The 22,069-nt window shown below is 43.4% G+C and overlaps 1 protein-coding gene across 2 annotated transcripts in view; it reads right to left on the bottom strand.

The window, feature by feature from the left end:
• Positions 1–565: 565 nt before the first annotated feature.
• The window catches only part of ddx39b (DEAD (Asp-Glu-Ala-Asp) box polypeptide 39B), a 37,891-nt gene continuing 16,387 nt past the window's right edge, over positions 566–22,069 (bottom strand). The window contains exons 7-11 of one of the 2 annotated variants that reach the window (XM_060850785.1): positions 11,430–11,561; positions 8,834–8,943; positions 7,103–7,247; positions 4,388–4,535; positions 566–1,807 (exon numbers count right to left, since the gene is read on the bottom strand). In XM_060850785.1, the coding sequence (XP_060706768.1) occupies positions 1,791–1,807; positions 4,388–4,535; positions 7,103–7,247; positions 8,834–8,943; positions 11,430–11,561 (552 nt within the window). In that variant the 3' untranslated portion in view covers positions 566–1,790. The remainder of the gene's footprint in view (positions 1,808–4,387; positions 4,536–7,102; positions 7,248–8,833; positions 8,944–11,429; positions 11,562–22,069) is intronic. The other variant, XM_060850783.1, reaches the window with a different exon arrangement.

The raw sequence follows: 22,069 nt of genomic DNA, 5'->3' as shown, positions 1-22,069 counted from the left end.
ACAAGATGTGCTGCGGCAACTCACCAATGTTTCTTCAACAGCATCTCCCAAACTTGTGACGTATATCACCCCAAAGGACACGGGCAATGCATACATTGGAACACTACCATCTGAGAGTTTCTCTCCATTCTTACTTGAGATTATAATTACTGTTGGTAAGTTAAAGTCTTGGAACTCCTTCCCTCTCACCATCTGTGCACGCACATGTTCACTACAAGGACTAATGCAGCTTCAGAAAGCTCTTCACTGTCACTTTCTCAAAGGCAATGAGGGAGAATTTCGGAGGAACATTTAAGTACCAACCGTGTCACTGTGGCTCTGAAATCGTATGTGGAGCAGACCAAGAGATGCATGGTAGATTTTCCTTTTCTGAAGGACACAGTGAACTAGATGTGTTTTAACAACAAACTTTTAATTCCAAAGATTACTAACTTAATTCAAATTTCATCTTCTGCGATGGTGGAATTCAAACCCGTGCCCTGGAAAATTTGGCTGGGTCTCTGATTACTAATCCAGTGACAATACCACTGTGTCATGCCTCCTGCATTGGAATAAAAATGAAATCTTGCACAATGTGTTGCAAGTTCAATTTAATAATAACGTGAAACACGTCAACCTTAAATATGGTCACACAAAACATCAATAAAAGCTTGGACTTTGAGTGGCAATTCTTAAATAGATTTATAAAGTCAGGACAGTTTTTTTTGTCACATAAAGGGAATTTTGTCGTCCATTTGAAACCTTCCATTGGATTCCAGTCTGGGGGGGTGGGAGTGGGGAGGGCAGAGAGCGAGCGTGAGAGTGAGAATACTAGAAGCATCCATTGTTCTGCCTATGTATACATAAACCATCTGAACCCCTTGAATAGATTCCAGCCTGTAACTCACTCCCAGGTATCCATTAATCTATATATAAACCATGTTAGTTCCTCATTTAGGGTTCAGAATATAACTCACTCCCAGGTATCCAATGTTACATATATAAACCATGTTAGCTCCTTGATCAGGGTCCAGACTACTTGACATTCTATTTTGTCATGTAGCCAAACCTGTGTAGTACTGTATGATTTAGTCAGACAATATCATTTAAAACCTGTCTCTACTGTCCTTGTATTGCCTTCCTTCCTCTGTTCCCAGTGCAGTGTAATGCAGGCGTTGAATCAGGTCCTTTCAGCTTCCCCCTGGATGATTGGTTCCCTTTAGTTGAGCTCAGCCAAGAAGTCCCAAACAGGCTCCGTGCAAGAGGGAGGAGGAATACCCGGAGACCCATTCCTTTCCAGGGAGGTGCACACCAGTATTTGTGTAGATGGGCAGTGTGACACTGATTTATGATGCCCCCTTTACTTTAGGCATGCACTGTGGCTGCTCACATACAAGTGACATGGATATTGCACCTCATTTCTGGGGAAGGGTGGAAGAAAGTAGAAGACTGACGACAAACTCTGCTCCTAGTATGAAGGAGTGTGTGTTTTCTTTTAATTATCACTGGAACAGATTCTCTACTCAAATACATTGTACCATTTGGCGTGACATAGTGTTATAGGAACAATCATAATTTCCATGCAAAACACGGTTTACCAAAGATAAAGGAAAGAGGAAAATAATTCTAAAAAGTTTCTATGTAACGGAATAATGTCACATCGCTGTCAAGTGCAGCTAAATGCATAGTATTTACATACAGCCACTTGCACTGTCAATGCCAATGAATGTGCATCAATGTAAAATGGTGCAGATCAGACATAGGGCTGCCAACAATCGACGGCACTAAAAGCTGGGCTTGTAGTTCCTGGTCTATCTGCTCTGTTCAACTGCAACACAAAAAGGGGAGAGAAAGAGAGAAAATAAATGAAAATAGTTCAATACCTTGAACACTGAAAATGTATTTTTTGCTCAATGCACACCCATTCCTTCTCCTCGTGTAACAGTGCCTGGACTGAGGTCAGTTAACTCCTCGGACCAGGCGCCAGTGACGGGTCATCAGACGCTTTGACGAGTTTGGCATCAGGCGAGCCTATCTGCTGCCCTAAACCAGGAAGCAATGGCTGAGTTTATATTCCCTACAAAACCTATTACACCCGGAGAACATCTTAAATGCGCTTCATAACCAATAAAGAATATTTTCCACAGCAAGGTCACATAAGTTCCCACACTCAGCTACGTGATAACAGCCAGATAGTTGGACTTTGAGAACTCAATCAGGTTATGAGATTAGTACTGACTGGTAAGACCAGGAGAACTCCCGCGCTCCTCTCAGAAATACAGCAAACTTTTTATCACCTGGCAACTATGGCACCAGGAGTGTGCCCTATTGATCCAATATTCTGGTTGATCAAGAGGTCCACATAATCAACGTAAAACCACACACACCGAAAAGAATAGGAATTTAATGCAAGGAGTGTACAAATCACTGTGGTGTTTTATTTACAGCATAAATCACAAATAATAATGCCTCAAAACTTACCATTCTCACAGGTACCCTCAACTAACCTCTTGGACATTGCAGAGATTGCGATAATACATTAAACTTCGCTGTTTCAGATATATCATTTTTGCCAGTTTATAGAATATGTTAATTCTTAAGGTTTTGAAAGTTTTGCAAGTATAGGTTGGTAGGATACAGTCAATATGTTGCTTGTGAACGGTGAACAGCCAAATTAATATGCCCTGTGGTACGATTTTTCAGCCTTTTGGACGTATGGCCCATATGCCTGGCATCACTAGCACAGAAACTCATGGGAGAATGTCCTTTTGGCTTGAAAGCAGCATCTTTACAGTGGTGAACACCACACACCTGGCCACCGCATAGAAACAGCACGAAGCAGTTAGCTTCACTTGTTGCTTAAATATTTGAGATACTTTAGCCATCGAGGATGATCTGAGGTAGACCGGGAACATTCCAGTAACTGCCATAGGGCCTTGCTCGAGTTTGTACAATATATGAGAAACGATATGATCAGAGTAGCCATTACTATAGAGGATGGATTGGTGGGGCTCTATTTCAGCATCAAGTTTCCAGATGAATAAAGGGCTTAGGCCCTTTTTTTCCTTGAATGGGTGCTCTTAGAAAATGGTCCAATGCGTGCAAAACAAAAAGCTTCAACAAAATAGGTCTTTAAGCAATTCAGGACGTTCTGGCATAACATGCACATCATTAACACGAATTGGCTAACACGATTGATGAATTATGGAAGCTGTTTGGATAATGTGAACTTTCTCCTGCATGAGTAGTAATTTTCTGTAACGATCTTGTGCAGCACGGTTTTCTACAGCATCGGGTTGCAGAGGAACGCAACTGTTGCATTATACAAGAACGACCTGTATCCAATTCAAATGACTATCTTCATTTGGAGCGACGAGCCTCACTAACACAACGAGTGTGAGAGGAATAGGATAAATGTACCTCAAGAGAAAGGAGCAGACTACACTGATGGGATGACATGAATTATAGAGGGGTGCATGTGGAGCATAAATACCAGTACAGACTGGTTGGGCCAAGTGGTGTATTTCTATGCTGCATTTCTATGCTGCATTGTGCCAATGTTTTGGAACAAGACAATCAGCTGCTATTAAAATGAACCAAATTTATAGAGTTACAGTCATACAGCACGGTCCAATCCGTCTGTGCCGACCATAATCCCAAACTAAACTAGGCTAATCTGCCTGCACTTGGCCAACATCTCTTCAAACATCTCTTACTCATGTACTTATCAAAATGCCTTTTCAATTTTGTAAGTGTAGCCACATCCACCACTTCCTCTGAAAGTTCACTTCCACACACAAACCACTCTTGGAAAAAGAATTACTGCTCCCATTCCTTTTTTTTTTAAAAAAAAAAGGATCTTTCTCCTCTCAACTTAAAAGTATGACCCCTAGTCTTGAAATCCCCTAGCCTAGGGATAAGATATCTGCATTCACCTTATCTATGCCCCTCATGATTTTATAAACCTCTATAAAGGTCGCCTCTTAACCTCGTACTCTCCTGTGCAAGTCCCAGTCTGTCCAGCCTCTCCTAACAACTCAAAAACGCTCTATTGCCAGCAACATCCTGGTAAATCTCTTGTGAACCCTCTGCAGCTTAACACTTTCCTTCCTATAACAGGGAGACCAGAACTGGACACAGTACTCCAGAAGGGGCCTCACCAACATACTGCAAAACCTTAACATAATGTCCCAACTCCCATGTTCAAAGATCTGAGCAATGAAGGAAAGCGTGCTAAACGCCGATTTAAACAATTATATCCGAAATATTTGCCAAACACCAAAACCAGAACTAGAACTGTACTAAATATTCCACTACAATAAAATGAAACCCAATCTGTGCATTAAGCTTGCAGAGCATTCAGAGGGGGAGAAACAAGTCATTGACAGAGGTAGTGTTCAATACTCACTGTATGAGGAAATGTCGATCTCGTCGGGCAGTTCGCTGATGTTCACTTCAAACCTGTCCTGCACATCATTGAGGATCTTGGCGTCATTTTCATCTGACACGAACGTGATAGCCAGTCCCTTGGTACCGAAACGGCCAGCTCTCGCCACCTGCAACACGGAGACTGAGATGTTAGGATTGCACAGGAATACCTGACATCAGGACTGACTTGTTAAAATACTGGAGCTCACGGAAAGCATCAGGGAGCAGTTCCCGTCCTGTTCCCACCGCAGTCCTGAAGGCCTTCTGGTTCTAGATCTGCTCACTCCTCCATCATCAGAACCCATTCCTGCACAGCTCATTGCTCCAGCTCTTATTATAGTGACCCGCAGGGAGAACATGAAATCTACTGAGAGTATGCATATTCGCACATAGTGAAGCATTGGTACATCTTCATCCAATGACTAATGCAGATTAAGATATCCTATACGTAGAAATCAGACTGAACTTTGTGATGGCAATTTCCCATATCATACAGTGTGGATGCAGGCCATTTGGCCCATTTAGTCCACACGGACATTCCAAAGAGCACCCCACAGAGACTCACCCTACTTCTCTAAACCAGACTCTAAATCCACCTGACCCGAACATCTTTGGTCTGTGAAAAGAAACCAGAGCAAACCCATGTAGACATGGGGCGAATATGCAAACTCCACCCGACAGTCGCCAGAGGCTGGAATCTAGCCCAGTCTCTGGTGCTGTGAGGTATCAGTGCTAACCACTGAGCCAATGCATCACTCGTTATGTTGGTGACCTCCTGGCAAGCTTGATTGGTTGACATTTTGCAGAACTCTCAGTTTTATACAATTGGGAGTGAGTGCAAATTCGCTCCACCCAACACAGCCTGTTGAGCTTTTCATCCAGGTGATCTCAGTGCTACTTAGTCAGAGCTGCAGTTTATCAATATGCAGAGGACACTGCTAGAGTTCAACCCGGGAGAATACCCAGTGGGGCATTTGCCAGCAACGAGAAACCTGCCACATCTTTTACTGTTAGGACTGCACTTAGCATTTAGGTCACTGCTTTGTAGAGGACAAAATATCACAGTCCCCATTGACAGTAACCCCAAGGAAATCATCCAGCTCAGATCCCAAGCCTTTCACAGATGAGGCCCTTCCTATCTATGATCTCCAGAAATGCCACCCTGGAGTCAACTCGAAATCTCTAAAGACCATAGCACACCCCTACCCTACACTATGTAATTAACAACAACCTGTGTCTTTTTGGAGTGATAGTGGCAAACAGCATTGGAACAAGGTTGAGTTTGGCACCACTGCAAACGGAGCTGAGATTGCTCCATGATCATTCCACGCTGGATCTCCCCCTTAAGTCTTTTTACTCTTTCGCAGAGTGTGGGCAGCACTGGCAAGGCCAGCAGTTGCTGCCCATCCCTAACTTCCCCTGAACAGAGTACCTCGCAAGGTTATTTCAGAGGGGAGGTGTCACATATAAACTGGGCAAGAACAGAAGGATTACCTTCACTGAAGGACGGTGAAATAAATGTGTTTTGATTTAGTCATTCAACTGTACAGCATGGAAACAGAACCTTCGGTCAAACCAGATTTCCTAAATTAATCGAGTTCCATTTACCAAAATTTGGCCCACGTCTCTCTAAACCCTTCCTATTCATATACACATCCATGTTAAATACTGCAATTGTACCAACCTCCACCACAGCCACTGGCAGCTCATTCTATACATGTACAACCTTCTGTTTGAGGAAGTTACCCCTTCAGACCCTTTTAAAGCTTTCCTCTCTCACCTTAAACCTACGTCCTCTAGTTTTGGACTGATCTACCCTGGGGAAATAACCTTGTCTATTCACCCTATTCATGCCCCTGCGATTTTATAAACCTCAATAAGGTCACCCTTCAGCCTCCGATGGTCCATTATTTGTTGATTTGCACACTCAGTTGCAGATCTTAAGAATTTAAATCGCACAAGCACAAGTCCAGTGACAATACCACGACAGCACCATCTCCATTCACTTGCAGCCAGGAGAAGAAACTACTCAGCCCAGCAGTCAGGAGGTGGCTTTGAATCCCAAGTCTGAGCAGTGAAAGACTGATATCTGTATGGAAAGCAGCTGGCATCAGTATAATGGCAGCTTGCATAACCTCTTTAAGATAGCAAACTTGCTGAAGCCTTACATAAGATTTAATTTGGCATTAGTTCAGTGAAGAGAAAGTGAGGACTGCAGATGCTGGAGATCAGAGCTGGAAATGTGTTCCTGGAAAAGCGCAGCAGGTCAGGCAGCATCCAAGGAACAGGAGATTCGACGTTTCGGGCATAAGCCCGAAGAAGGGCATATGCCCGAAACATCGAATCTCCTGTTCCTTGGATGCTGCCTGACCTTCTGCGCTTTTCCAGCAACACATTTTCAGATTAGTTCAATGAAGTTTGGTCAAAGATATAGGCCATAAGGAACATCTTAAAGAAAGAGAGAGGAGGATAGAGAGAAAGAAGGGCACAAGAAGGAAATACCAGTGCTTAGGACCCAGCCAAAAATGGTGCAGCTACTAAAACTCAGGAGACTAAAATAGATCCTATATCTCCAGGCAGGAGTACCTGAAATTGAAAGATGTTAAGTCACCAAACTGTTATCATGTTGAGCACTCAGTTCACCACAGTTAAAGAAAACACTTTTGCTTCAGTAATGCATCAAAGGGCACTATACCCTGTGTAAGTAGGTGTCAGAATCCTCTGGCATATCATAATTAAATACAATGTTGACTCGCTCGATGTCCATCCCACGGCCAAACAAGTTGGTGGCAACCAGTATCCGTCGCTGGAAATCCTTGAACTGCTGGTATCGAGATAATCTAAAGAAAGGAAAAAAAAAGAAAATATTTAACAAATTCGCTGCAACCTTTTAATTGAGTCCTCGGTGTGTGCGCATGAATGTGTGGGCTGGGGCAGGTGGAGGCTGGTGGCAGGAGAGGAGAAAGCACACAGGTCCTGGGGCAGAGAAAAAAGTATAATGGCCCTGAAGTTAGTTGTAAGGAAGTAAGGCACATTCCAATTTGCTTCAGAGTCTCTGTTAGAGAAAGGCAACAAAACTCAACCAGGGGCTCCCCTACCTGTGGTCATTGGTACATTAACAATGCACCATGGGGGTCGATGGGAAGTTCTCAATAGTTGGAGAGCTCACTGACACCCAGCAGTTACACCTGTACCTGTGAAGTAAAGTGAGGCGCACGGAGAAACGTTCCATTAAAGATGAGCAAAACTTGTCAGACGAGCGGGTTGTGGGAGAAAACTGGAGATGGATGGTAGCATGTGAATGCTCATTGCAATGTGAATTATGGTTCTGTGACCCAAATTTCACAGACTCATAGAATCCCTTCAGTGTAGAAATAGACCATTCGACCCAACAAGTCCACACCGACTCTCCAAAAAACATCCCACCCAGACTCAGCCCTCTACCCTATTCCTGTAACACTGCACATCCCATGACTAGTCTATTTGACCTACACATCCCTGGACAAATGGGAAATTTAAATCCCACAAACCCATGGCCTGAGTTCTCTGGATTATTGGTCCAGTGACAATACTATGACACCAGCCAGGAAAGGAAACTACTCAGCCTAGCAGTTGGGAGGTGGATTTGAAACCCACTGGACAGTGGAAGATTGATATCTGTATGAAAAGCAGCTGGCATTATAACGGCATGGCCAATCCAGCGAACCTGCACATCTTTGCAATGTGGGAAGAAACTGGAACCCATGCAGAATCAGAGAATGTGCAAACTTCACACACAGTTGGCCAAGGGTGGAATTGGGCGAGACAGAGAAGCGGCAGGAGGAGTGGGAAGGACAGAGAGATGGTACCACTGGTGGTGAAACCCTCCCTTTGGTCCTGGAAGAATCCCTGAAAAGGTCCTGAGGTCACAAGGCCTTTCTCTCACCCTTGCCGCAGCTCTGCACGCTTGAGTACATAAACCAAGGTTAGCTATCTGAAAGTGGAAAAGGATAAGACCACATCCCACAACAGCTACTCAAAACTGACATTTGAGAAAAACTGCGTTGGGAGACTGCTGCCACAGGTAGGATGAGTGGTAACCTGCAGCCAATGACTGATACAAACTGGCAGAAGAAACAGAGAGCTAGATGGGATGGAGAAACATTTACTTAGTGTGTTCGGATAGGGAAATGAACTGTCTGAGGGGGTGGTGGAAGCAGATTCAATAGGAACTTGCAAAAGTAAACTGGCTATAGACTTGAAGATGGAATATTCGCGCAAGGTAAGGGGGAAAGGGCAAGGGTTTGGGTCAAGAGTTTTTCAAAACGTCAGCACAGGTTCTCTCAAGTGGGTCTAAAAGGTAAACCTTCAGTTCCCTTCTGGACTGAGCACTGGGCTAAAGACCACTCTCCTATGACCATCTAAAAGACAAAAGTGCTATACAAACCTCTCCTCCTGGGGCATGCCCCGGTGAATGGCTATGGCGGGGAAGTTCTGCTCAACCAGGAGCTGTGCCAAGGCAATGCACCTCTGAACCGACTTCACAAAAATAACCACCTGCAGAGAAAGAGAATTTGATGCGTTAAGTTGGGAAAATCAATTATCTCACCTGGTCATAAAAGAAAAACTAAATAATTTAATTTCAGTTCTCACACTGCTTTTCAAAAATAAAAAGAAAGTGCAATTTATTGCAGGTTTCCGCAAAAACGTGACATAAACAGCATAGCAGGCTCGCACTATCTTGTACACAGTAAAGGTACATACTAACAGGAATTCATCTCTAAAGTGCCTACCTGAGAAACAGCCAAAGTTTGTACAATCACGGTCTAGGATTGTACTGCTTTGGCTCAAGTCTGAAGTGCAAGAGGATGGTGATCGAGAATCTCAGATGTTCCCCAATATACCACAATAAAATCTTGCATTTACATGGCACCTTTATGCAGTGAAGCATCCTATAGGGAGTGAGGGCCATGTGGTATTTAACGTTAAAGCTATCACGTTGTCAGGGCAGATGACTGATAACTGAATCTCAGTGTTAAAAGTTGAAAAAAGTGTGGCACTGTAAAAGCACAGCAGGTCAGGCAGCATCCTAGGAGCAGGAATCGGCGTTTCGGACATAAGCCCTTAGTCAACATCAATATTCCTGCTGCTCGGAAGCTGTCTGAGCAGCTGTGCTTTTCCAGTGCCATACTTTTCGAGTCTGATCTCTAGTATCTGCAGTTCTCACTGTTTCTCAGCATTAAAAGACAAGAGCAGAGGCAGAGGGGTTGGGGCATGGCAGGAATTACATAACGTGGGGCCCAGGCAGCTGAAAGCGTGGCTTGCAATTGTAGATTGGCAAAAAGTAGGGCAGTGCCAGATGCCAGAATTGGATAATGCAGCAATCTCAGTGGGACTATGTCCACCCATTGAACATCATTTTTATATCTGCGTCCACACTCCCTTAATGAGGGAATACTATCATTATGGCTCAAAAATGTCCAGTTGCCAAGGGCAGCTTACAGCTATTCATGCCAGCCTTGCCACCAAAATCCAGTCAAAACTGAATATTATAAAAGCTGAAAATGTGTTGCTGGAAAAGCGCAGGTCAGACAGCATCCAAGGAACAGGAAATGCGACGTTTCGAGCATAAGCCCTTCTTCCTGAATTTCCTGTTCCTTGGATGCTGCCTAACCTGCTGCCTTTTTCCAGCAACACATTTTCAGCTCTGATCTCCAGCATCTGCAGACCTCACTTTCTCCTTGAATATTCTTAATGTAAAGATGACCCATATGGATCAACTTCTGTTTGTATAATTTTAGTTTTCTACTCTTTCTGGTAATATTTATTCTATTTTAATTAATGGATATATGACATTCCTCTCCCTTGGCTGGGCTGTCGTTTCACAAACAGTGGCAGCTCTGTGCCACTTCAGCAGAAGTGGACATTCTACACATCAGAGACTAGACAGGCAGTGCCAGCAGATTATTTGCCTGTAAGGGCACTACAGTCAAGCCTCTACACATGCTTTCACTTCCTCTACAGGTCACAAGATACATTGTGGTGTGGAAAACTTTGCTAATTTGCACTGACAATAATTCCAGGATCTTAATTACCAGGGGTCCAATCTGGTCAACATGACCGAGCACCAAACAGATAAGCCTGGCTACTGGGAGAAGAATCTGACACGATTTGTCAGCATTTTCAATGAATGCAAATTTTAAAAAACTTTTCTTCTTCAAAGTTCAATCTTAACCTTACCACCACTGCTGGTACAAGTTCCACTCTAGAAACTCAAGCCCAAAAATCTAGGCTGGTGATCCAGTGCAGTATTGACACTGAATGTTGCAGGTTGGAGATGAGCCAACTTTTAGATGAATGTCAATCTGAAACCCATCCAAGCACGTGGTTGTAAAAGACAGGACCCCATGAGTTACCTATGTTGGCCTGGCCAATATTGATCCCTCAGCAAACTCTGCTTAAAAGTTCTTTTGATTGTTATCACATTGCACCTCATGGGAGCTTGCCGCATCCAAAATGACTGCGACAGTACAACAGAAATTGAACTTTAAAGCTAATTCTTTGCTGTAAAACATTTTAGGACATCATTTAATTGCAAAGTCACGATATAATTGCAAGTCTTTCTTCCTAACACACACAACTGACAGAAGCAGGGTGTAACACTTGCTTAATGTGGTGCTGCAACTTCACCTTGCATTGAAGTCAATTAGCAATACCAATGGGTGCAAGACAGAAACCTACATTCCAAGTAACTCCATGGAAATTCCACTCACCGGGGTATTTTTGTCTTCTTAAAACAACCAAACCTAACACTAGCCCTCCCCTGAAATGCAAAACGTCTCAGGAAGTCAATTAGTTTACCGAACCGCTAACCAACTCGTTTAGAAAAGAAAGCAGAATGCCAGACGTAAACAGCAGCTCCTTCTTAAAGGCGATATGTGCCTTTTCACTCCATTGAGATGTTGGTACAAACGTACACAAGTGTTAGCAGTGCCGCTGCCTCCACCACCCCCACCCTCGGCTTTATGGGGAACCGTGGGTACCTGATTAAACTCCAGAACATCGAGCAGGTCGAAAAGCTTGCGGTTCTTCTCGTTGTCTTTCAGCTTCACGTAGTACTGCTGCAGACCATGCAGAGTCAGCTTGGTTTCATCGTCCACAAAGATCTCCATCGGCTGTGAAGCAAATTACCCCGCTGTTAAATCCACGCCCCCCTCTTGGCACGCCTCTCCCCCACAAGCTTTCCCGATCTGAGACATTCCCGCTCGACAACCTGGCCCAGCCTGACCGCACAAGGCAGTTCCAAACCCCTACCTGTCCCTTTCCAATCGTCCTGAAAGCAGAAGCAATGACAGATAGAGTCTTGTATTGATGTCAAATGAAAAGGTGCCAAGGGGAAGGTCACTGACTCTTTGAGAAAGGTACATCCGTATTTTAAAATTCAAGAACAAGGTCACACCATTCTGAAATCCTCTCTACACCTCAAATAACTTTCCTACAAAGCAACAAAACACTGCTTCTTGTGCCACACAACAAATTAAAAGATGCTCTAAACAAGGGCTGAAAATAAGTCAAAGTCTACAAGCGATTCCCTCTGGTTGGGAAGTTAAAAGAATATAAATTCCTTGTGTTCCTCATTTCTTTGTATCTTAACAGCAATTAGAAATTAACGACTGGGATCACAGAATGAAGAGGCTAACTCAGCTGGAACCGACAGTTAAGGGCAATGGTAGGATAGTTAAGGAGTGACGAGCCCAAGGTGGATGGACCAAGTTAAGATTCGGATTAGCTGTAACCAAATTTAATGGGGCCACAGGTTCAAGGGGGATGAATGACCTCCTGCTCTCCAAATATTCTGGAAGACCCAGCCAAATCAGGCGTGGAAGGAACCTGGAGTCACCACATTGTTGCCATTTTAAACGGATACATAATTTCTACATCGATTGTGCAGCCAGATTATGTAGAGAAAGGATCTCTGTTCCTGGCACGTGCCAAGTTGTCCGCGTTTCAGGATTGGTAGATTGTGGGAGGGCTTTGCTACAATAACTCCCTAAAGTTAAAATACGAGAGCGAGGTGCATGTTATTCAGTACCTCCCTCCTTGGAGTACCTCCCCCACCACCCAAACATGTGTCTTTTACCTCAGCTTGCTGCCCTGTCACCCCAGCCATTAATTCCCTTACTGACCAAAACTCTACCCTTCTGTCTTAAATATACATAGTGATGGGGGCACCCACTGGAGAGAATGTCAAAAATTCACAACGCCGAGGGAAGAAATGTCCCTTCACAGTATGGAGTGGTTGATCCCTTAATCTGAGATTATGCCTGCTCCCGTCCCTGCCAATTTATCCAAATTGGGGAAAACAGTCTCCATAGCCCCTTAAACTCCACTGAGAATTTTAGACATTTCAATGAGATCATTCTCATTCTTCTAAAGAGAGAGTATTGAGCCATTTCATTCATCTCCTTTCCCATGAGAACCCCCTGAAAGACCAACTCCTTCCTTGCGAGGCAGAATCAAAACTGTAATAGTACTTGAACCTCACCAAAACCCTGCATAACAGCAGCAAGATTTCCTGACTCCTGTACTCCAACACACTGCCAATAAAATATTGATTGCCTTGTTGTTCCCAGGTATGAACATTCTGAGATTTGTTCAACTTAACAGAGTCTCAAAAGTATCATGGCTTTTACAGCTGGCAAAAGAAAAGGGAAAATAGAACAGGTTTGATTTCTGCCTCTATCCACTTAGGGCATCTGTTGTTCTTGGAGCTCTGTGAACCAAAGTAAAATCGTGGCTAGTTGTTGTGCGAGGTCAGACAACGTGCTCATTGATCATCTGCATTTGCACATCTCAACCGGTCACATGAGCAAGGTACCAACCCTGTGGGGTACAACAACTCATCAGAACCCTCAACATCGGAAGGACAGCAAAAGAAAATGCCAAAGCAGATCTCCTGCAATCAGCAGTCGATGACAGGACACACTCCACAGCAAATCAATCCTCCAACTTCCCCAGCATGAGAGGGGGGAGTGTGGAGAAATCTAGCAGGTTTAGAAACACAACCAATACTTCAGTTATTAAGAGGTTTAACTTAAAAACAAAACACAAAAACCAGCGGATTCTACTGAGCCATTATAAATTACTGGTCGGGCCCAGTCGGAATACATTTTTCCATTTCTGGATACCATTCTTTGGGTGGTCAGTTGGATCCACAAATTTTTGGGTTTGAAAATGTCTTTCAAAACACAAATCAGCCAGGATCCTTGATTTTATGTTGACAGTCAGAATACAAAAGCAAGGAAGTTCCACTGAAACGTTATGGAATCTGATTTGACTTCACCTGGAGCAGTGTGGTCAAGCCCCGATTCCACACTTCAAGAAGGACGCTGAGACTTTGCGAAAGGGTGTGTAACAAACTTACTAGAATGGAGCCAGGGTGGGGTGAGGTGAGGGAGACACTGACTGGGGAAAACAGGAGCTGTTCTTTCCAGAGGAGACAGGGTTAAGGGGAAACAATCAAAATTAGGTGAGAAGGCAAGTGGTGAGGATGACAAAATGTCTGCAGGGACACATACACAGGTTGGGCGAGTAAACAAAAACTTGGCAGAAGGAATATAATGTGGGAAAGTATACGGTTATGCACTTTGGCAGGAAAAATTGAAGGGGTGATTATTAATTAAATATGGAAAGACTGCAGCATAGAGGGATTTGGGAGCCCTTTAAATCTTAAAAAGAAACATCCAGTTTAGTGGGTAATAGGGAAGGTAAGTGGAACTCTGGCCTTTATTTCAAATAGAAGGGATTACAAAATAACATGCAACAGTATTGACCTCCTTATTCAAGGGAACATATACTGGCAACTGAAGCTGTCCAGAGAAGGCTCACTGGGCTGATCATGTGTATGGAGGGATTGTTCGATTAGGAGAGATTCAGTAGGTTGGACCTATACCGATTAGAGTTTAGAAGAATCAGAGGTGACCTTATTGAAATGTACAAGATTCTTAGGGAGTTACACACATTAGATGTGGACATGTTACTTCCACATTTGGGAAGAATCCAGAAAGGGGAAATCTCAGAGTGTGAGGTTGCCCATTTCAGACAGAGAAGAGGGTGAACTTCATTTCTGAGACGGTCAGGAATCATTGGAATCCTTTACTGCAGAGGGCAGTCAAAGCTGGGTTGTTCAGTATATTCTAGGGAGATAGATTTTTCATCTGAATCAAGACTGATGGAGAAATCACAGGAAATCGGAGTTCAGGATTATCAGGTCTGCCATGACCTCATGACATGGCAGAGCTGATTCAATAGGCCTACTATTCGATGGTGTGACTGGGTGGCGGTGGTGGTGGTAATGGTGGGTGGGTTGGACAAGGAAATACTAATTAACAACTTGGAGACTACTTCATGACAGTCTCCAAAACTCTTCATTATTAAACATAAGCTGATAATGTGAGAGCAATTTTATGAGTGCATTTACCACCATAATGGCCAAATAATAACCAGGGTTGAACAAATGCACTGAAAGGGACATTAGATAAGAACTAGCAGGACTCGAAAACATTGATTTAATGCCCTAGACAAAAGTACCAGAGGCAAAACAAGGAGAAATGTGTTTCTGCACCTGGATTGTACTGCCTGAAGAGGCAGTGGAAGCAGATTCAATCAGAACTTTTCAAAAGAAAACCACGTATATATTTATATATACACATATGCACTTAGAAAAGGACCAAAAAAAAACGGCAGATCATCTACGGAAAAAGCAGGGGAGTGGTACTAATTAGATTTTTGTTTTTTTACAAAGCCCTGGCATAGGCTCGATGAGCTGAAAGGCCTCCCCCTGTGTTGTAACTCCTTACGATTCCATGAAATGCCCAAGGCCACCACAATCTGGACAGGGGTGGCACCTTTAACTGGTTTCAGTCTGGAATCCGGTCCAATGTCTGCAAACTGCTTAAACTGTTAAGGAGATGATAGAACTCAGCAAACAATAGTTTCAAAGTCACGATTTAGACAGGGACTTAAACAGGGAGCTAAATTAAACGCCTGTGGGCTGGGTAATAGTAACATACTCTTCGAAAGGTCTGGCAGGTTGAACATCTTTGCTTACAAGTTACAGCACAAACACAGGCCAATCAACATAAGCCTCTTCTTACACATTCATCTATCCTCAAAGTGCATCAGTCGTATCTTAGAATTCAAGAAACACTGGAGTGTCAAAAATGTTTACAGACAAATGGCAGAAACAAGGGAGTAAAGGGTTCCCAAAGTAAAGGCACCAAAGGTGCTAGTTGTTTCAGAAAGCACATTGGGAATTACATGAGGGGGTTTTAGGATCCTGTGGAGGAAGGAAGCGAAGGGGAACGAGTCCACTTAACTAGTCTTCAAGAACCAATGTCTCGAAAGCCGCCTGTCTTAATTATTAAGAATGAGCAGACATTCAGGAGCAGCTTTGAGTACACATGACGTGACAGCATGGAAACAGACCCTCTGGTCCAACTTGCCCACACCGACCAGACATCCTCAACTGATCTAGTCCCATTTGCCAGCATCTGGACCATATCTCTCGACACACTGCGTTGTGCATGTGTTGCTGCAATGGTAAGCTGGGTTGACACCAACGCAACTTGCCCTGTAGCATTACCAAGGGAACCTACCACTAAGGCATTAAATAACAATGGGCAGGCAAATGCATTTAAATGGAAGTTAGACAAGAGTGTAGAAGAAATTAATGAAGCTATGGCTAAATCAACTAATGTATGACAAGACTTGTGTGGAGCATCAATGTGAGCATGGGCCAGTCTGGGTGAATAGACTGTTTCTGTGCTGTACAATCAATGGAAATTCACAGAATATGTAGAATCCCTAAATTTGGAAACAAGCTGTTTGGCCCAACAGGTCCACACCGACTCTTCGAAGAGTAACCCACCCAGACCCATTCCCTGATCCTATTACTCTACATTTCCTTTGACTAATGCACTTAGCCTACAGGCCCCTGAACATGGAGCAATTTAGCATGGTCAATTCGCCCTGACCTGCACATTTTTGAGCTGTGGGAGGAAACTGAAGCATCCAGAGGAAACCCACGCAGAGAACGTGCAAACTCCTCACAGATGGTCGATTGAGGCTGAAATTGAACCGGAGTCCCTGGCCCTGTGAGGCAACCTCTGATGCTAACCACTGAGCCACCAGAATTGATATGAATTTTTTTTTTAAATCTTGAAGTATTTTCCCCTACCCTCATTTCCATAAACATCAATACAAGACTCTCAGATGATAGACCAGTCCAAAGAGAAGAACGAGGTGGAATGCCTCCTGCAGGAAATGCAATTTGAAAAATGACCGACAGGAGGAATTTCAAGCCCACCAGGATTGCGATGAAAGGAAAACAATTAATACCAGGAAAAAAGCAAAGCAATCTGTTGTGGCTGTTAAGAAGAAAAATAAGATCACTCACTACAATCAGCCAAGGATTTCTTTAAAAGGCATTCAATTTAGCATGAAGGTTTCCTGTCCTGGATTGCTAGATGACCTGAAAGGAGCACTGTAGCCAGTTTCCCTCCTGTTAAATTAAGTGGAATTAAAATCAGCCCCGTCCACTGACAAGTGGACATGCGTCCCCTGCTGTCCAATATAGCCAAATGAGCTACGCCTGGTTGACCCAAAGGTTCAGGAATAGGAAAGTTTGCTCAGCAGTACCATAAAAGAGGTCAGCATACCAGGACTCTGCCCAGCATCCTCCAGACAGCCCCGTTACCACCTACCCAGCATCCTCCAGGCAGCCCCGTTACCACCGACCCAGCATCCTCCAGGCAGCCCCGTTACCATCTACCCAGCATCCTCCAGGCAGCTCCGTTACCACCTACCCAGCATCCTCCAGGCCACCCCATTACCACCTACCCAGAATCCTCCTTACAGCCTCATTACCACTTACCCCGTCATGCCCAATACCAAACTTCATTTAACTCAGGTGACTGTGGAAGGTCAGGGGTCCTGTCAATTCTCTTATTTCAGACCTGACAGTAACGAAGAAACCTTTCAGCCCCACTTCCAGATTCTGCCAGGCTTGTTGCACATTTTCTGCAACTTTTTCCCCCAAACTGAATCAGTCAATGACAGCTGTTGCAATCTATAGACAGAATTCCATATGAAACAGATGGCTTTTAATTTTTTGTTTGTTAAGAACACTACCAGGGCAAAATTAACAGGATCGGCTATCAGTATTTACAATACATTTAAGAGAATTAGAGCTTTTAAAAAGGGGAATTTGGGGTTAACATCTAATATAGAGATGGAAGATTTGACAGGTTGACAACTACTTACTTAGAGTTTCAAACCTCCACAACACTGCCTTTTGCATTGTTGGAAAAAAAGGTTTTGCTAAAACTTTTTATCTTGCCCACGTTGGGCCACTTGCAAGAATACCTACGTAAAGGCAAACTATATGAGAAGAGAGTGCTGACTGGCTGATATGGAGATTCTGACTGATTAAGGACCTGCCATGGAGATTACACTAGTTAGTTGATGACTGACAGCGAATTGTAATATGGCAGCTAGCATAACTGGTGTAAATTCTAAAAGAGCTTAGCAGTTAACTGTCAGTCATCATCTGACTAATGTACTCAAGGGAAAGTCTCTACCAGCACCCACTTACCAACTTGTCAGCAGTCTTGTCTCATACAATATGAAACGTCATTGGTGTGCTTGCAATCATCCTGATGAGCTGAAGTCTAAAAGCTTTGACAAAATGGGTCTTTTTCTCAACAATACTCAATTTCTACACTACAAAACAAACATAGCCCACTTGATACAGTAAACCCTCACAAAGCATTCTCAAAATGAACGGCTTAAGGAGCATCCTGAGGCAGCAGAAAAGTAGCAATGAGGTTTACGGAGGGAATTCCAGAGTTTAGGGTCCTAGCCGCAGATGTCACAGCCAATGGAAACCCCACTAATTTGTAGGATTGGATATTACAAGCTAGGGAGGGATGAGGGCAGGGAAAGATCTGAAAACAAGCATGGGAAACTTAAAACCAAGTTGTTACTTAATTGGAAACACTGGGGAAGGGGAGGAACGGGGTGTGGTCCAGTAATTACAGAACAGAACCTGCAGGAAGCTGAGTTTGACAACTAATGCCACTTCCCTAACCCACCATTTCTACATCTTACATGGAGGGCATGTTTCAGGTTTGAAGCATATTAGCAGCATATTGCTATATCTCGTGGGAGAGCTCGTGATCTTTATACGGAAACCCTTTCAGTCTTCACCAGCAGGCCTACAGCCCAACCGGCTCAAAATTCATAATGATAAAAGCACTTGCAGACTGGATTAACAAGGATTAGCTGTGTAAACTGTGCTCAACAGCCCCCATCAACATAAAATGATAAGACAGGATTCAAACAAAAACAGTCGCTACTTATTTCCCATCCCACCACTTCATTCACTTCCCAAGCAAATGTAAATTGAATGCCTCTATTATTGAAAAAACAACCACAACAGATCTGCAAAGCAATGCTGATATGGATTTAAGTTTAAGACATTTGGGTTTAAGCCTGCTTCGGAATACTTTAAGCTGAACCATAAACTGGGAATTTCGAAATCAGTTTGCGGTACTAAATAACCCATTCTTAACTGCAAACCAATTCCCTCCAGAACGCAACTCTCAGTCAAATGGTTAAAAAGAACATACAAACATTCAATGCATAAAATAATAACATTCTATATACTCTCTCTCTCTCCATATTTTCAAACCTCAAATGCATCTAAAACACCATACAATCTCATGTTGGCACAACCCGAGGGCTAGGAATGGGGAACTCAGCCAAACCAAAATGGACACTGCTTCACCCTCAGCTGTTCAAGGTAGACCAGTTTCTACATCTCTTTCCCATGTGTTAATGAGGCAGAATTTACATTACACCCTGCTTGCAAAGTGGCCAGATACGTTTTCACAGACAATACAAGTTTGGCATTTTAAAGCAGCATTACTAGTTGAATATAGGAGGTGGCCATTCAGTCTCTTAAGCCTGTTACCGTATTTAACTTGATCATTTTAAAAACTATTTATGAATTCATGGGAAGTGGGCATAAAGAGCAAGAGCTAGGTAGTCAGACCAGCATCTACTGGCCGTCCCTAATTGCCATTACAAGCAGGTCTTTTTTTCTTTATTCATTCACAGGAGGAGGGCATCACTGGCTATGCCAGCATTTATTGCCACCCGTAATTGCCCAGAGGGCAGTTGAGAGTCATCCACATTCCTGTGGGTCTGGAGTCACTTGTAGGCCTCATCAGGTAAGGATGGTCGCTTCCTTCCCTAAAGGACTTTGCGAACCAGATGAGTTACAATCAACCATGGATTCACGGTCATCACTAGATTCTTATTTCGAGATAGAGGAATTAAAATTCTGGTGAAGTGCCATTTTCAGTAACTGGCAGCCCACGTGATGCAGTTACATCCACTGTGCTTTCAGGAAAGCAGTGCCAGGTTTCTGACCCAGAAACAGCGAAGGATTGACGATATTGTCCAAGTCAGGATGGTGTGGGAGGAACTTGCAAGAAGAGGTGCTCCCTTATTTCATCGGGACAATCTCCACCTTGACTTGCCTTAGTTCTGAAATGATGCAGGTTGGCATCTGGTTGAATATTGACTAACAGGAGCCAGCATTTTTAGGATAGAACGGGGTCGATAAATATTTATAACATTTTTTTTAAAAAAGTTAAATTTACTTGGGTGAATTTAAGCTGCGAGAAAGGGAGGATCTAATACCTTGAGATCAGAGTGGAAAACCATTTGTCAAATTAATTCCATTTTTAGAAATGAAAAGTAGAAAAACAAAACTTTCTTAAAAACAATAACTTAAGCTGGGAAGATGATACCGTATGTAAGCCAAATAACTGCCAAATTTCAGTGATCATTTAATGATGTGAAGTGACCTGGACAACAATAAATTTATGTCCGATCGCGAGACTGTTGGTTGGCTGCCAAGTCTCCCCATATATGACAAAAGTCCATCAAGTTGAAACATTAACTTTGTCTCGCTTAACCAGGGCTGTCTGACCTGCTGAGCACATCCCCAGCAATTTTTTGATTACATTTCCAACATACAACATATCCGTAGGAGGGTTTTTACCACCACTGCTGTTTAACCTACCAGGCTAAACCAATCCCACTGCCTGGCTACTGCCCTGGTCTGCATCTGAACAAAAGGACATATTGCCACGAGGAGATTGGATGGTGTGTAAAGTTGAAATTTTATGCCCTGCTGCTGCTGGTATGTTTTTCCACAATGCCAAGCTATTGTAAAAGTAATGTAAAGTTACGGTTAAGAGACAGCTGCTCTACCCACAATCTAAGTTGAATTCCCACTGAAAATCTGAAGGACGAACAATTTTATTCAGCACTGGCTGACTAGGCAAATTGATGTCAGGGTTTTGATTAGATTAGATTCCCTCCAGAGAGGAAACAGGTCCTTCGGCCCAACAAGTCCACACCGACCCTCCGAAGAGTAACCCACCTAGTCCAATTCCCCTCTGACTAATGCACCTAACACTATGGGCAATTTAGCATGGCCAATTCATCTGACCTGCACATCTTTGTGACTGTGGGAAGAAATTGGAGCACCTGGAAGAAACCCACGCTGACACAGGGAGGATGTGCAAACTCCACACAGCCCGAGGCTGGAATCGAACCTGAGACCCTGGTGCTGTGAGGCAGCAGTTCCAACCACTGAGCGACTGTGCCACTAAGGTTACGGATTCGAGCTGCACTTCAAGACAATTTTGAGCACAAGAACCGCAAGTGTCACTCCAGTATGAGACTGGAGGAGTACTGCACTGTCAAAAGTGCTGAAAATTGACATTAAAAGATCACCTGGCCATTACAAACCAAACATATACTTGCAATGACATGGGGGGGGATTTAAATTAAAATCTGTGCAGCTGAAGTTTACGAAGCAATGTAAGGAGGTCAAGCTTGCTTTCTTTGGAATAAAGAAAGGAAAGCAGGTCTTGTAATCCTACACTGCCCTTACAGGACCAGAGGATGCCCTCAAACTTTACAGCCAATTTGGTTTTTTTAAAGAAAAGTGCAGTCTTTGCTATAAAGTAGGAAATCAGACAACTAATTTGTAAATATCAACTTAGTGAAAATCACAATTTTAGACATGTGGGGTTGAGGGATAAATATTAACCTAGGGAGTTAACCCATTAAGGCACAGAACCTTCTTAATCCACCTCAGGGGGCAAAACAGGCTTTGGTTTAGCACATTTGAAAAAAAGGCACCCTCTGACAGGGGCAGTACTGCCCTGATGTCTCAGCCTGGGCTTCGAGGAGCCTTTCAGGAACCCGAAAGAAGAGCAAGTCATCTTGCTGAAGTGACTTGCATACCTCAGAAGGCAGTGAAAAAAAAAAATCAGGAAACTGAATTTTTCTGCAGAAACAAGGGTGGTAAAGTAAAAACTCTGCACTGCAGCAGATAGTCCAAATAAGCTTCAGAGAATTGGGGGGCATTTCTAGATACGAGTTTACATCTGGGAAAACGTGACAGCATTGAGATTACTCCTTGCTCCTTAAATTTCTATTGAATTCCTTGCAGACTACTGCCCACTTCAACTCAATTAACACAGTTAAAGGATTTCTGAGTTTGAAGGGTCGGCCGAAGGGATGCTGCTGTCTCTTCAAC

Source organism: Hemiscyllium ocellatum, chromosome 35 (genome assembly GCF_020745735.1).
Source record: "Hemiscyllium ocellatum isolate sHemOce1 chromosome 35, sHemOce1.pat.X.cur, whole genome shotgun sequence".
In the NCBI taxonomy this organism is placed as follows: Eukaryota; Metazoa; Chordata; class Chondrichthyes; order Orectolobiformes; family Hemiscylliidae; genus Hemiscyllium; species Hemiscyllium ocellatum.
Note: the sequence above shows the minus strand (reverse complement) of the source record. Positions and strands in the feature narration are given on the sequence as shown.